The 15174-nt window shown below is 40.6% G+C and overlaps 1 protein-coding gene across 1 annotated transcript in view; it reads left to right on the forward strand.

Annotated features, from left to right (window-relative positions):
• The first annotated feature begins 528 nt into the window (after positions 1 to 528).
• Positions 529 to 15174, forward strand: part of zdhhc9 (zinc finger DHHC-type palmitoyltransferase 9) — a 52913-nt gene continuing 38267 nt past the window's right edge. Inside the window, exon 1 of the mRNA XM_039766058.1 lies at positions 529 to 1393. Coding sequence (XP_039621992.1) covers positions 1227 to 1393 — 167 coding nt within the window. The 5' untranslated portion in view covers positions 529 to 1226. The remainder of the gene's footprint in view (positions 1394 to 15174) is intronic.

Here is a 15174-nt window from a genome sequence, read left to right on the forward strand (position 1 = left end):
TGTAGAAATGGCAAATGTATCCATTTAAAATAAACTCAATGAAGTGTGCATAAAGTGTATAATACAGTGTATAATGGTCTTAAAATTGTATACAGGATCTTTAAAAATACATTCAGAATGAGGACTGAAAATCAGTTATTTGAACAAATGTATAGTAACAGTAAAATTGCTAATAATTATACATGCAATTAGAGAAAATCCAAGCAAAATGACACTTTTTATTGGCTAACTAAAAAGATTACTATATGCAAGCTTTAGAGGCAACTCAGGCCCCTTCTTCAGGCAAGATGTAATCTTGGCTTTTCTCTACATTCATAATGGCTAACACGGTACAACGCCCTAGTACTACATGCAATTAGGAAATGCAAATTATTAAATGATTTCGGAAGTACAGTGTTCCTACTGTAACAGAAAGAGAAGCGTGAAACTGATATACTTTGCTTTCTCCGCAGGTGGCTCAGCAGCTCTTATTGTAGGTGATCTGTGTCTTTAAGAAGTTTTATTTAAATATGAGGCGTGTTTCCTGCTCCCATTGATCAGACGCACAAAATGAGGCAGGCGTAGGACTTTAACAAACGCACGGGAGCTGCAGGAAACCGGTGATCTTCAGCGAGATCTAAGAACAGGACAATTTTATTTTTCCACAATAATGGAAATCTGTGTAATTCAGAAGTACCATTCTATGGCGATAGTGCAGAATTCGTTCAGATGAGGATGCAGTAAAAGCAGGCTTTATACAGCTCGCGTTCTCCCCAGCCATGTGAGTTTCGGTCCCGAATGGACTGCAGAATGAATGTTTCCGTCCAGTCTGTCGTTAACGGAAAGCACCAAAGGACAGCACTTGGGTTTTGGAGTGGCTCTGAACGATCTGTCGAAATCTGAAACGATAAACTGAGTAACGACAAAGGATTGCCATCAGCCCAAAAGAGGAATATTAGAACAAAGAGCGCTCACTCGCTCGCTCGCACACACGTCTTTTCACAGAGCCGGGCACTGGATCGCTCGGCTCGGTTCGAATCCGAAAGGCGTGTGGCTAAGATGCGCCTTAGTTTGGGGACAGGAGAGCAACAACAAGAGTGGAATTTGAAACCGTGGAGGTGGGACAAACACAACTGAAACAACCTTCGGAGTCTGCCTTGAAGCACTACTGCGCCCAGTCCGCGCTCAAAGACGTCAAGAAAGGAGTATTTATTTTAGGGAGGGTGTGATAATAGAAATTAGACAAAATGTCGGCAGTAATGGTCGCGAAGAAGGTAACTCGAAAATGGGAAAAGCTTCCCGGCAAGAACACATTTTGCTGTGATGGCAGGGTGATGATGGCCCGTCAGAAAGGCGTCTTCTACCTCACCCTTTTCCTCATTATTGGGACCTGCTCTCTGTTTTTTGCTTTCGAGTAAGTACTTGGGGTTTGAGTCGATCTGATTTTTGGGGGTTGGGGGAGGACTGAACTATTCACTGCTGTTGCCTGCATATATATTTTTATAAAGAGGTGGGTTGGGGGAGGGGGTCTTGAACAGGGGCGTCACCTCCCAGTAGACGGATACTGCCTCGGTTGCTTTATTCAACTGCCTTCACACGATCGGGACCGGAATTCTCTGCGGATGTTACATTTACATGGAGCTATTAGAGCTTAAAGAAAGACTTTGTACGTTTCTAGGTGGATACGGGACTCATTCACATTCATGGGTACGATGAACAGGAGAGTCTGCGGCCACTCTGTTCCCCTCCCCTTCGCTCCAGTGACGCTACTAACTACGGCAGAAGTGATGTCAAACGTATAAAAAAATCTGGCATTTCACATTTTAGCAGTTAGATATGCACTGGAAGTCGCGCACACACAATTATGTTGGGGTTCAAAGGTGAGCGAAAATAGCACACCTGTAACGCCGCATGGCAATGCATCAGAGAGCCAAGGATGGGTTCTAAATGTTACTGACAGTGGGGCAGCATGGTGGCGCAGCGCGAAGCCCAGCCATGGTAATATCTTAAGAGTGGAATTTCACCTTGTGATTGTTTGATGTATTGTTTTCCACCTTTCATGGAATTTTGTCGGTTATGCAACACTGCTTTGGCCTGGTGTCATTGTGGGCCAGATTGGTACTCCATACAGCCTTGGGTAGACGTTGGCACATTGTCCTTTTTGTAATGGTTATTTGGAAAACTGGATACATCATTACTTGTGTGGTGTTTGTTTTGTTACATGCTAGGCCCTCTTGACATGCTGAATAATTTTTAAAGAAACCCATTACTAAACTTTTATAATGCCCCATAAAATTGATGTTCTTAATTTACACAATGAGAAGCGTTTTATAATTACAGAATGGTCTTCTAAGACTTATTGTAGGTTGTCAGTCTTCATTCATTGTAGCACTTGCCTTTATACTTATTTGCTACATTTATTTATTACTGTGACACAGGAAAACTGAGCTTTTTTTGTTTTTGTTCTATATAAATAGAACAGTTCTTTCATCTTAACCTTGATTAGTCCAAGTGTATTTTCTAACCCACTTATGTAAATGGGGGCAGTAGCTTTTCATATTTCGCATCATTTGTACCTCATATAAAATATCTGGCAGCATCATGGCTATAGTGAGTGATGAACTCCTTTGGAAAGCTGCTTGTTCTGTCCCTACTTCTGGTAAACAAGACCCAATGCAAGCCAGTTACCATAACAGTGGTTTGGAAATGTGCAAACAATTGTACAAATACCATTTTCAAAATGCTTTTGTATTAAATCATTAGGTAAGTAAATACATGGGATGATACCTGTTGTCTTACCCCGCACAAGGCCAGGCTTTATAAACTTAGATTTGTGAAGTACATGATTGTTGGTTGGAATGAACACCTGCAGACAGTCCCCCTCTCAGAGGTTGGCATTAAGAGCTTTACAGACACTTCCACCCAAGAAGTTTGTTTAGTTTTTATCTCTAGTGTACAGTGTGAAGCATGAACCAAGCCATATTAAATACTAAACATTCACGGTTTTGTTTTTCATTTTTCTTAAAGAGAAAAGCCAAGCAAAATGACACCTTTTATTGGCTAACTAAAAAGATTATAATATGCAAGCTTTCGAGGCAACTCGGAATCACCTGTTTTCATTTGTCAGTTTTCTTTTCATGCAAATTGACAGTATACTGTATATTTTCTAGATTTTTTTTTTTTTTGGCAGCCAAATTTGGTTTGCACTGCCTTGTAGCTCTAAACACCTGTGTTGCACTGTCGGTACCCAGATATGGTCTACATAAGGACAGCACACAAGGCCAAGGGAGAAATCTTCGGAGCGTAGAGGTAAGGAAACTACTTCCCAGAACCCAACTCAAACTTGAAGCTTACAGGTCCAGGGGAGCCTTGATGACGATCAAGCATCACGTCCCCAGAGCCTAACCCAACTCTGAAGACCACAGGAGAGGGCAGCAAACAGGCCGATCACTCTTAAGGACCCTATCCACCATCTGTAACCAAATATGGTCCTTGCAGCAATACCGAAAACCCCTGCTGGGATAAAGGGTAACGGGTTCAAGTTTGGAGGGACAGTGCCTTCTCTCTTCCCAAGAAATCTCTTGTGCATTCCGGAGTGACTTTGGGAACATAGGTGTTTAGATTTTTCTGAGATAAAACTGTGTTTAATACCTGGCCTCTTGCTCTTCAAATGGGCTTTCTTCAGGCGTTTGTTTTTCTAACACATCCAAAAGACATGCTGCTATACTTTTTGCACATTTTAATTTAATTGACCTTATTTTTAATAAGAGCTATATATATTATGGATAAAATATTACTGATGTAATGCTGAAACATAATGCAGTACATAAAAAGAAATATATTGCGGCTGATGTGGGAGTCCTTGTGTCGCACAAAATCAAGCACTTGCCTTAGCAACCAAAAAAGTTTATTCCTCTGTGGGCAGAAATCATTAAACAAATCCTCTTAAAATAGACAATATGATATACTGCGGGCTGCCACCTTATTCTTGTTGTCAGCCAGACTACTACACCATGACTGTCAAATCTTCCCCAGACTGTGATTCCCCCTTTGCACCTTCCACCCAGTGCACTAATGTGCCTTTAATGCCTGATCTCTGAAAAACAAAAGGAAATGTTAGCTTTATTCTCTTCATGGAGAACCCCATTTCTTTCCTTGTATCAAGGTGTGTTAATCATTCACCTGCTGTTGGTGTGTGATGTTGGGAGTAGAGGCCACAAGAATGTGTAGATCGGTGCTGCCCAGTAGGGGTCCGGGATGCTGCACTTGCAGCACAGTGTATGCCAGGGATTCCAGACTGTTATCTGCCTTCTGAAAGGATCAGTATGCAGGCAGATAATGGCAAGTTCAGTTTGAATGCAAGAGTCTGAAAATAGGTCACATGTGATTATAAATCCATTCCAGTTTAGTCCAGGTGCCATCAAGAAGAGAAAAATCTAGAAAAGCGTTAGCAATGGCCAATCAAATGAATGCCGTTAACTCAATGGTAGTAATATGAACTGCCTCAGTAGCATCCCTAAGAAAAGAGTTTGCTAAAATGAGTCTTTGACCTTGATTTAAATGTGAAGACCGCTGCATCTACCTTTTAATATTCTCTTTAATTTGACCTGGTATGAGCGGGTATGGGGTGCAGCGTTTCCCCTACCATTAAATATAGATGGGTCATCCCCCTGTACGGGGCTGGTTGTGCCTTGCATCTGATGTTGACAAGAGAGTCTGTGGCCCCTACTCACCCTGCATAAGAATTAAAAAGGTTGAAAGTGGATGGATTTATTTTAATGACTAAAATTGAAAATGGAAAAGTAATGCCACATAACACTTTATACAAAATTCATATTATTTAGAACTACAGGTTTTAAAGAATACTAGGCTGGCCCGCCTTTTAAGGCGACCGACTTTAAGTTGACCACTTCTTAAGGCAATTCAATATGTAGATCAATTTGGTTATATTGCATTTGAGCGGTATTACTTTAATACTCGTAGTTTATTTTTGTGATGAAATTTAAACTTTTTTTCTATATTGAGGTCGCCCTTTTGAACCCCCCTGATATTTACTACCATGTGAGGCATTTGTACTCCATCAACATTAATTATTTCCAGAGACATCATTTTGTCTATTTTTCCAGCGCATCGCGCACAAAAGCAAAGGAACAATGGGAGCACCAGAACTCTGCTCACATCATGTCGCTTCGCAAGCTGCTAGTAGTAAGTCTGTGATAAGCGGAATACCGCTACGCTTTCCACTCACGGGACGGAAGGACAATCCCGACCGCTTTTATATAGTAAGAAAGAAGAAGAAGATGTCACACAGTCTGGAGTAGAAAATCATCTTTTACCTGGAAAAACGAAACTACAAATCCCATCGCATTGCAAAATGGACGGGCGTGTGTGAAACTCCGCGCCTGCATAGCACTCACGGGACGGAAGGACAATCCCGACCGCTTTTATATAGAAGGATTGGTTAACTTCTGTAATTGCCCTAGTTATTTAGGGTATGTACTCCTTGCTCTCATTGAAATTGGTAACCTGGGCTTTAATGGTGTGTTACCAAATGCCAGATGGCTAAGAACAGTTGGCGTCCTGAGCGGTGAGAATCGTATGATGTGACACTGGCTTTCTGTCCATGTTTGATATAAACTGGTGGTAAGTTGGATCCTATGATGCCAAGTGGTTTACTTTGGTGTGCAGAGTTCTCAACCCTGTGGATGGTTTACCAGTCTGCTGTAGCAAACAGTCATGCCACCACTGTAGACATTTTCATCAGTTCAGATTCCATTGTGTCCCCTTACTCCTTGTGCTTATCCTCTGGCACCTCAAAGTGGAAGGGCATTTTATCTTTTTCGTAATGATTTCACATCACCACACGTACGTAAATATATCAGCTTTGAAGAGCTACTGGTATTCGTTAGTCTTGAATTAGCCCTGATGGCTGTTTTGCTCTCTCAGTATTTTCTGAAGTGTTTTGTCTAGATGACATTCTGTGCTTGGTGATTTGGTACAACATTTGTGCATTTTGGTTGTTTTTGAAAAGTTGACAGTTTCTGTGGGGTCCATGGCCAGCTTGATGTAGTTTGTGAACTCTTCTGCAATGACCAAGTTCAAGCATTTTTTAAAGAGTTTACATGGCAATGTTGTCACTTCACTTTCCCCCCCTGTGATCTACAGTAACCCAGGCCAAGATTACTTCCCGTAGCCTGTGTGTTGAAGGCCACACTGTAGTTCTTAAAATCCACCCTGTTGAGGTATTTGGTGGTAATGGAAGTAAACCATCCAAGATTTGTTTGTGCCATTTGGCCAATGCCAGGATTCTCCCGAGCCTTCCTCACCTTTGTACTGGATAAGCAGTTTCATAAATTAGGTGATGGCTTCCTTGAGATAAATGCACTTTACCACTGTATTCCATGCAGTCGTGCAAAACTACTGGTGCTGTGTATTTGAAGTATTGCTGAAATATTTGAAAAAGATGAACAAGGTGAAGGCTAGAGATCCTATAGTGTATCTACCCTTGCCTGAATATTGGCCAGGATAGTATAGGAAGGTACTGCAATTTGTTATCATGGGATACTTAAATATAATTGTATTTTCACTCTTAAAATTGACCTGTTGTGTTTTCTGAATGCTTGTCAACTCATCAAAGTAGGGTTCACTTTTTCTATTTTGCATTTACCCTTGAACAGATAAAGCACGGCCTAAGGAGTTGGAAATTAATGTCAAGTGTGTTCCATCCATCACTTAGTATGTGAGTAAGTCGCCTCGAGTAGGGGACCTTCAATGGGAGATGTAACAAAATAAAGATTGCCTCCCAGATGACATCAGACATGCCCATGGAATTGTATAATGGACATTTGCATCAAAGTTATCCCAGGCCTAACAAGCACAATATACATGCAGTGCACAATGTATCAATGCACAAAGCCCTGATTCTATTTTCACAGCCCACATATAATTGAGTTAGAGGGGCAGTGTTGCGTTCAAGACTCGAACCAATCATGCACATGTGCAACAACAACATTTATTTATATAGCACATTATCCTACAAATGATGAAGCTCAAAGTACTTTACATGACGAAGAAAGAGAAAAAAGACAAAATAAATAAGAATTAAAATAAGACAAAACTTTTTAACATAGAATAAAATTAAGGTCCGATGGCCAGCGAGGACAGAAAAAAACAAAAAAATAACTCCAGTTGGCTGGAGAAAAAAATAAACTCTGCAGGGGTTCCAGGCCATGAGACCACCCAGGCCCTTCTAAGCATTCTACCTAACATAGATGATCAGTCTTCATTGTATTCAGGGTTATCATGGAAGGACTTGATGATGATGGTCATGTGGACTTTAATCCATCAATGTAGAGACATCACGGTGCTTTGATTAGGTGCTGATGGCGCAGATCGCCACCACAGTAAACCGGGAAAAGAACAGATGAGAGAGTAGGGGTTAGTATGGATTTTGGAGCCACCCTGAATAGTAATGATAATTAATTGAATATACAAAGCATCAGGATTAAACTAAAATGAAGTTACGAGAAAGCCACGTTAAAGTACTGTGTTTCTAGCAGTTTTTTAAAGTATTCCACTGTATTAGTCTGGCGAATTCCTATTGGCAGGCTATTCCAGATTTTAGGTGCATAACATCAGAAGGCCACCTCACCACTTTTTTTAAGTTTAGCTCTTGGAATTCTAAGCAGACACTCCTTTGAGGATCTAAGGTTATGATTTGGAATATAAGGTGTCAGACATTCTGATATATAAGATGGCGCGAGATTATTTAAGGCTTCGTACACCATAAGCAATATTTTAAAGTCAATTCTAAGTGACACAGGTAACCAGTGTAGTGACATGAAAACTGGAGAAATGTGCTTGGATTTTCTTTTCCTAGTTGGGATTCTAGCAGCTGCATTCTGCACTAGTTGCAAATGATTTGTCTTTTTTGGGTAGTCCTGAGAGGAGTGCAAGTGCCTTAGTCAATAGAGAAACTGGTTGAATGTGTTTTATATAATAATTAGTTAATGAATATGCCCTGTGTCCTTATTTAACTTTGACTTCATTGTTTTTCATAATAATTCAGCTGCCTTGAAACCTGTTCAGTAAAGCCCTTACAGTACTTCTGTGTCCTTTTGTTTTAACACCTAGAGTCACTTTACTTGCCAAGTAAATGTGAAGCGCATTTTTGCCTGAGATATGTAGTAATAACCTTTAGCAAGTAGGTGTCATAAAGCAGTTCATTTATTTGTATAATACAAGAAAAGCAGTTAATTGGGCAGGCGATACCACAGTGCATCGTATCTTCTTCATAGGATACTGAACAGAAGTCATTCAGTTTGGATTCGCATGTTTGCTGTATTCAGCAATGGGCCTTGACGAGTTTTACTAAAGACTTAATTGGTGGATGTGAACAATGATGTGGAGTTTGATTTAGATTTATTCTTATTGTTTGAAATATGTTCTACTTTATTATGTCTTGAAAAGCTGTCCCTTTTCCTTGTGCTGAATTCTACAATGACATTCTTATTGTGGCCCAATTGCTTTTTTTTGCCTCTTGTTTGACTGTGTGGCTTTATAGTAACTGAGAGCTGAAATACAAGATCTTGAGAAATGGCTTTCAAACCAATCTGAGGACTGTTATTATTTCTAATGCCCTCTGCTTTGATTTGTCCTTCCCTGTTAGTGTTTTTTAAAGACTGCATACACCTAATAACATTTATTTGTGAAGCACATTTTCATACAAACAGTGTGCTTTACAAGATGTCAAAGAGAAAGCTACAAAAATGTAAATGAATAAGATTAGGAAATAATAATATTAAGGAATAAGTAACAAAGGAAAATCAACTAATCTATATGGTCTTGGAAAACAGATAAATAAGAGGAAATGTAGCGTCCTTATACAGTATACAATGTCATGATGTAGGAGTCTGGTGATAAAGTCGGATGGATGTGAAGAAAAAAAAGAAAAAAACAACTCCAGCTTACAAAAAAATCTGCATGGGTTCCAACTCCAAAAGACCACTCTATGGAACAAAATTTTAATATTCTTGTACTCTAATAAGGGGATATATATCTTTTTAACAATTAAATTGGGTTGCTATGTCTCTAGGGAGAGTGGTGTTAATTCTGTAGTGAATTCTGTGTATGGTAGTCTGCTGGGATATGCTGGTGCACCTCCTCTAATTGCTTGAGCCATGACCTTAGAGGACACCCATTAGGATGTAGACTTGTCTTATGCCCTGTGCTGGTCTTGTTCATTTTCACTTGCAGGATGATTGTTCTTCAGATGCAGGCATTCTCTGCTCTGGGCCATTCTTTTAAACCTGTCATCTCGTTGGTGGTTTTTGCTTAATTAGTTGCCCTATCTTATGTATTCTGCTACTCAAATCCTTGTTGAGATGCAATATGTTGATAATTTTTATTTTAGCACTTTATGTGGTGTTTTATGCCAACTCTGAGTTATTGGGGGGGGGTTATATGGGGTGAAATGTTTTACTCCAGTATGATTTGAATGCAGCATTCATGTTAGATAAGAACACAATGCTGGACTTTTTGAGGATAAAAATACTACTTAAGAAATAAAAACCTGCAGTTACCCAGAAACTCTTTGGTCAGTAACCTGCTGAAATGTAAAGCTCCTGTTGTAGATCAATATTTTATTTTACCACAGAGAAATGTACAGCTTAAGTCTGTCCTGACAGTATTGTGTGCATAGTGGGAACTAACTCTGTGAAAAATGGCAGTCCGTCACTGGGCATATTAACTCATCCTGGGCCAATTCAAAGACTCCATTTAAGCTAACAATATACATGTCTGCAAGAGGCATGAACAACCTGGAATACCTGAAAACAGCCAATGTGAAAACAGATAGATCCTAAGGGGAAACTCGCATACTCCAGCAGCAGCAGCATACTGATAAAAAACAATATTAAATTAAAGAGTGATAACAATGCAGGTATAACAGACAGACAATAACTTTGTATAATGTTAACATTTACCACCCCAACCCCCCGGGGGGAATTGAAGAGTCGCATAGTAGGGGGGAGGAACGATCTCCTCAGTCTGTCAGTGGAGCAGGACGGTGACAGCCGTCTGTCGCTGAAGCTGCTCCTCTGTCTGGTGATGATCCTGTTTAGTGGATGCAGTGGATTCTCCATGATTGACAGGACCCTGCTCAGCGCCCGTCACTCTCCTACAGATGTCAAACTGTCCAGCTCCGTGCCTACAATAGAGCCTGCCTTTCTTGCCAGTTTGTCCAGGCGTGAAGCATCCTTCTTCTTTATGCTGCCTCCCCAGCACACCACTGCGTAGAAGAGGGCGCTTGCCACAACCATCTGATAGAACATCTGCAGCATCTTATTGCAGATGTTAAAGGACACCAGCCTTCTAAGGAAGTACAGTATAGTCAGCTGTGTCCTTTCTTACACAGAGCATCAGTATTGGCAGTCCAGTCCAATTTATCATCCAGCTGCACTCTCAGGTATTTATAGGTCTGCACCTTCTGCCCACAGTCCCCTCTGATGATCACGGGGTCCAGGAAGGCCCTGGGTCTCCTAAAATCCACCACCAGCTCCTTGGTTTTGCTGGTGTTCAGGTGTAAGTGGTTTGAGTCGCACCATTTAACAAAGGCCTTGATTAGGTTCCTATACTCTTCCTCCTGCCCACTCCTGATGCAGCCCACGATAGCAATGTCGTCAGCGAACTTTTGCACGTGGCAGGACTCAGAGTTGTATTGGAAGTCTGATGTATATAGGCTGAACAGGACCGGGGAAAGTACAGTCACCTGTGGTGCTCCTGTGTTGCTGACCACAATGTCTGACCTGCAGTTCCTGAGACGCACATACTGAGGTCTGTCTTTAAGATAGTCCACGATCCATTCCACCAGGTATGAATCGAGTCCCATCTTTGTCAGCTTGTTCCTAAGGAGCAGAGGTTGGATGATGTTGAAGGTGCTAGAGAAGTCCAGAAACATAATTCTTACTGCACCACTGCACCAGAACATGCAAATTCTGTGTGATCACTTTGGTGTGTGAACCCTCATTCCCGCAGGGCTAATTTGTTTGACACCGTGTTCCTCTCGCTCATAAATGTAGAGTATATTTCTATATTCTTTTAGCACTGTTCGGAAATGCTTGATTTTATTATCTTAGTCTTGAGTTACTTTGTAGTGCCATTATGGTAGCCAGTATTCTGGAGAAAATGGTATATGGCAGAATAGTCTGAAGATTTAAAACTGCATATTTTAATGGTGTTTAGTTTATAAGCCAGCAGTGCAGTGATGCTGATGAAAACAATACTAGCCACGTTTTTAGGTCAGTTGCTTAGATGTCTTGTTTGTCTCCTCTATGATTTATGAATGACCAGTATGTTTTTTGGGGGTGGAATGGTTTAGCAAATTTTAAGCTGTTGTCTCATGGCTTCTTGAGGTGGGATTTGATTTGTATTCTGCTGTGTAGAGTTTGCAGTGACTGTATTTATTTTTAGCTGTGGTTTTTTTTTTTTTTTTTATTCCCCTGCAAGGTATTCAAAGATAATGCATGTCAGGGTTTAATTGGTGAAACTAAATTTGCCACAGTTTGGGTATGTGTATTAGTGTATCTTCTAATGGATTGGAGGAGAGAATGTTGGCCTTAAGCAAAACCACAGAGAGGCTAAGGCTGAGTTTCTACTTCACACAACATGACTCGTGCGCCTGCGGACACTACTGCTATGTAAGCGATGTACTGTTTATACTTAAGCGTGTACTTTACGTAAATCTGGAATATTCCACAGAGTGGCAGTGAGAGATACCGTCACAGTGACAAAACAGTGTTCAGCTACACAGTGTTACGAATTGCCTGAAACGTCCATTAAATTCACAATATCTCTGAAAAAGATGTTTAATGATTACATCCATCAATCCAGGTATGCGCCCATTCCAGCTAGCATTGAGTGCGAGGCGGAAACAGTCCCTAGATGGGGGCATCAGCTCATTGCAAGTTGAATACAAGCACACCCATACACTTGTGTTATTTTAGCATCACAAAATCCACAAACCTGCATGTCTTTGGTGGAAACTGGAGCACACTATGGAAACCCACCAGGAAAACATGCAAATTCCAGGCAGAGAACAGAAAAGACTCCCTACTTCGAGGCAGCAGCGCTACCACTCTGCCAGCATGCATCCACAGCATGTGTAATTATAAATCGTATCCATCCATCCATCATCCAACCTGCTATATCCTAACTACAGGGTCATGGGGGTCTGCTGGAGCCAATCCCAGCCAACACAGGGCACAAGGCAGGAAACAAACCCCGGACGGGGAGCCAGCCCACCGCAGGGCGTGCACACACACACACACCCACACACCAAGCACACACTAGGGACAATTTAGAATTGCCAATGCACCTAACCTGCATGTCTTTGGACTGTGGGAGGAAATCCACGCAGACAAGGGGAGAACATGCAAACCCATGCGAACCCAGGTCTCCTAATTGTGAGGCAGCAGCGCTACCCACTGCGCCACTGTGCCGCCCTGTAAATGGTATTTGTTATGTAAAAGAAGTGTACGATTTATTTGTAAAATATAACATGCTTTAACACATTTCATCATGCAAGTGATATTAAATATAAATTGGGATCCTAATGTGCGGAGAGCTGGAATATCATAAATTGAATGTGTTCTGTGTGGCAGTTGCTGCCTGCTGCTGCACTGGGTTGCCAGAATCATGTAGCAATTAACAAGTGGATCAGTTTTAAGATGATGTTTACTCCATTCTACTTTAAAGACCAAATAAACAACGAGATTAAAATTGAATTTTATACTTTAATCACAAAATATGCCCTTTTTTTGTAACCATGTCCGTAATTTTTTTTTAATTTATTTATTGATTTTTCCCCTGTGGCTAAACTGCGGCTCTATATATTATAATGATGTTGCAAAGGTGCAAAAAAAAAATAAAACACAGAAGATGGTATGTGAGATTGTTAAAATATATTGTGTCATTACATTGGGGAATATGCAATGCTTGTATTGCCTGTGCGAGAAATAGATGATGAAAACCACCACAAATACACTTGTATGTCCGCATTTAAGTCTCATGGTTTGCTTCACCACATCGAATCATTCGTCAAACATCGAAGCACGCACATTGATCCTGTAGGATCTGCAAAGTGGTTTGCTGTCACATTTTGATAGTAAATGGAGACTGACATTATGTTCCAACTTGAACACGCTGCGTCCGTTTTTTTTTTTATATACTGGTACTCCAACTCATGCACGTGTTGCGTTAATATCTGAGGATGTGCTCAGAGGACATGTCAAATAAATACTGGGAATGTTTGGCAGCCATGTCCAACCATGATAATAAACCAGTCAGTTTATTTCAGGGACCTGATTTTAATTTTATATGTTGACCTTTTTTGTAGAGCTGCATGGTGTAAGCAATGTGTTAGGCCAATAGGTTAAATGGAGAGCTATTTTTTTTTTTTTTCTCGGTAAGTTTTGTTTTTACTACTGATTAATGGTGATATATTTTCATATATGTGGCAAAGGTTCTGTTTATTTTAGAAAAATGTGAAATACAGGAGAAAAAAAAAGAACTCCAATACAGCCCTGCTACTTGTTTTCCAAAATGTTTCACATTTTTTCAAGAGAATCTTTTAAACAGACATTTCTGTAAGTAATTGAATGTCCTCTTAACTTTCTGAAATAGTCAACCTGCTGTCTTGCATTACACCCCTGGTTCCCACCAGTCGCAACTTCTCTCTCTCTCTCTCTCTCTCTCTCTCTCTCTCTCTCTCTCTCTCTCTCTCTCTCTCTCTCTCTCTCTCTCTCTCTCTCTCTCTCTCTCTCTCTCTCTCTCTCTCTCTCATGCCCACAGGTTTCTACATACTCAACTGGCAGATGTCACGTATACCCTGTCCTGTAACAGCACATCAGCATTACCATGTACCTGGTGTTCTATTTGTCTAGTAGAGTGCATTTGTCTGAATTGTATCAATTTTAAAGGTTCAAAATAGCTTACTGGTATGCACTTGTACCAGATTTCAGTCTTTACCAAAATTAATTTGAACAGTTAAACAAAAAATGTGTTTGAGCCAAAAATCTTTAATTGGGTCACCTTTAACCTCAGTCTTTAGTAGCCTTTAGCAACATATGGACTCAAATGTTCAAGTTAATTTTTACCATCTCCAGTTTTCTCTAGCTTTGGTCTGAGATTGAGTGGACAGCTTTCCTTTCTTCCAACAATGCTGTAACTGATGTTGAGACTTCCTACAATTACGTAAAGATTGGCAACATTAGACACCTGTATCCCAGGGCTGTTAGTTTTACTGTGTCAGACTGATATCATTATGATGCTGGCTTTTTTCCTGACCAAGTGCATACAGAAAAAATGAGGTTGTTAATGCACATGAAAGCCTGTGCTCATCTTTATCTGTCTCCGAAAGAAAGATCTTGTTTTGTATTCCTTTTGTCAGGTGTTCCATAACCTCTCAATGAATAACACTTTGTTAATGATTATACTAGATTAATGAGATCTGTGTGTGTCATCAGAGCTGGGAGCGGTTAGACTGTGCACTCAGTTGCATTTGTGAGCTGGTAGTGAGACACTCTCAGTGAATGAAACTACCGTGCTCTTTAATGGCTTTCCTTTTTATTTGTAGCCGGTCAATCCATTAGGCATCCTAGGTAGCCACTTAATGTGCCTTCATCAGAGGGGAACCATTTATAAAAGTTAAGGGGTGCTTGCTTTGGGCACTGAGGGGCACCCAAAGGTTGTTGGACTCTAATAATACTGAATGGGTGCTGCTAACCATTGGGTGGATGCTCATGCTTATTAAAGTCTGTGATATGTATGTGTGTGTGTGTGTGTATATATAACACACACACAGGGGCACGTGCTGGGAATCTCACATGTCGAAGTCTAATAATACAGAATGTACACTATGGAAAATGAGGGGTGACAGCCGTACATCTTGCCTGGGGCTTTGAACCTCACTGCCACTGCCCCTATGGTTCAGCTTAATTTATGGCCCTTTATGTAAAAGGGCTTCCAGTATCCTAAGAATAATTATTTAGCCTTTGGCTCTTTATTTAACTGAATCATAAGAGGGGTATACTAAATAGAGTAGTAGTGGTTCACTAAACTGGGGCAGCATTGTGGCACAGCAGCTCCTATTGCTGTCTTATAGACCCAGAATCCTGTGCCCATTTTTAAGTATAATTT

Source organism: Polypterus senegalus, chromosome 10, assembly GCF_016835505.1.
Source record: "Polypterus senegalus isolate Bchr_013 chromosome 10, ASM1683550v1, whole genome shotgun sequence".
Lineage (NCBI taxonomy): Eukaryota > Metazoa > Chordata > Cladistia > Polypteriformes > Polypteridae > Polypterus > Polypterus senegalus.